This window comes from Plectropomus leopardus, unplaced genomic scaffold, assembly GCF_008729295.1.
Source record: "Plectropomus leopardus isolate mb unplaced genomic scaffold, YSFRI_Pleo_2.0 unplaced_scaffold12302, whole genome shotgun sequence".
NCBI lineage: Eukaryota > Metazoa > Chordata > Actinopteri > Perciformes > Serranidae > Plectropomus > Plectropomus leopardus.
This window is the reverse complement of record NW_024613063.1, coordinates 1-1,147: the sequence shown is the minus strand read 5'-3', so window position 1 is coordinate 1,147 and position 1,147 is coordinate 1. Positions and strand designations below refer to the sequence as shown.

Genomic DNA, 1,147 nt, shown 5'->3' with positions numbered 1-1,147 from the left:
AGTGTATTCCTGTTTTGTTATTTTTTTTAAACTTTTCTTTTATCTTTTGTTCCTATAACTTTTATACGCATATCTTGCTAATATTTTGGCCATTTCTCGGTAAGCTGCTCGTTGCTGTCTTTACATGTTTTTCAAATAAATCAAACCAACTTGCTCAGTTTTTAAGGGGTTAGCTGTTTCTGACTGATTATATTTGTCAAAATATATACAGATACAGTGAAATATGAAACCCCTATGAATTAGTATGTGGTTTTTTTTCTGTCTTTGTCTCCGTTTTTCCAAGAACTTCTGGAAGTTTGTCTTTAAGAAGTCTCTGCCTGTTGGCTCTCTGAGTCGTTTGGACTGTGCCGTGCTGGGCCTGGGGGATTCCTCTTATCCCAAGTAAGTCCTTTTCAGGACAGTACACATTGACAGTGACTCATGGTCTTAATAAAAGCACTAAAAATAATAAACCACTTTTACCCATAGGTTCAATTTTGTGGCTAAGAAGCTTCATAAGCGCCTTCAGCAGCTTGGGGCCAGTATGCTGTTGCCTGTCGGGCTGGCAGATGATCAACATGACCTCGGGTGTGTTTCACATAACTTTTTTTACTGATGGAAATGTCCATTATCCAGAAGTGATTCATTTATCGGCAAAATAGAGTGAGGCTGGAAACTTGTGGGAGAAAGATGGAAATGAGTAACAACAAATGTTCCTAGCTGGAATAGAACCGTAGATGTTGTGTTTGCTCACTTTAAAATGTACTTAAACCAGGTCGGATGCTGCGATTGACCCGTGGCTCACATCATTTTGGCAGAAAGTGTTGGCTCTGTACCCGTCTCTGGCTGATGTGATCCCCCTGAGGGAGGATGAGCCGTGAGTACTCTCCTGATATCACACAGTATCTCCTTCTGCTGTTGCATTTCTGACTGACAGTTTGTGATTCTTCAAAAGCACAAAGTATTATTACCTTGTGATTAGGATTATCTTAATCAGTCAGGTTAGTCATTATTCTTTGATTCACTATATTGATGTATCTATCTCTGCTTTATATGGATAAGATGAGAAGGATTTGATTGATTGATTGATTTAAATGTATTTAGTTATTTTTATTTAATATTTAATTATTTTCTTAATCATTCATCTTCATTTCGTACTTATTTCTGT

General features: G+C 37.3%; 1 protein-coding gene across 1 annotated transcript; it reads left to right on the top strand.

Moving 5' to 3' along the window:
• Positions 1 to 283: 283 nt before the first annotated feature.
• On the top strand, positions 284 to 856 carry LOC121963733 (NADPH-dependent diflavin oxidoreductase 1-like; the record flags this gene model as incomplete). The annotated part of the gene is made up of 3 exons (XM_042513988.1): positions 284 to 381; positions 469 to 567; positions 755 to 856. Coding segments are annotated over 3 exons (299 nt in total), but the record flags the coding sequence as incomplete, so codon positions are not given.
• Positions 857 to 1,147: the final 291 nt, after the last annotated feature.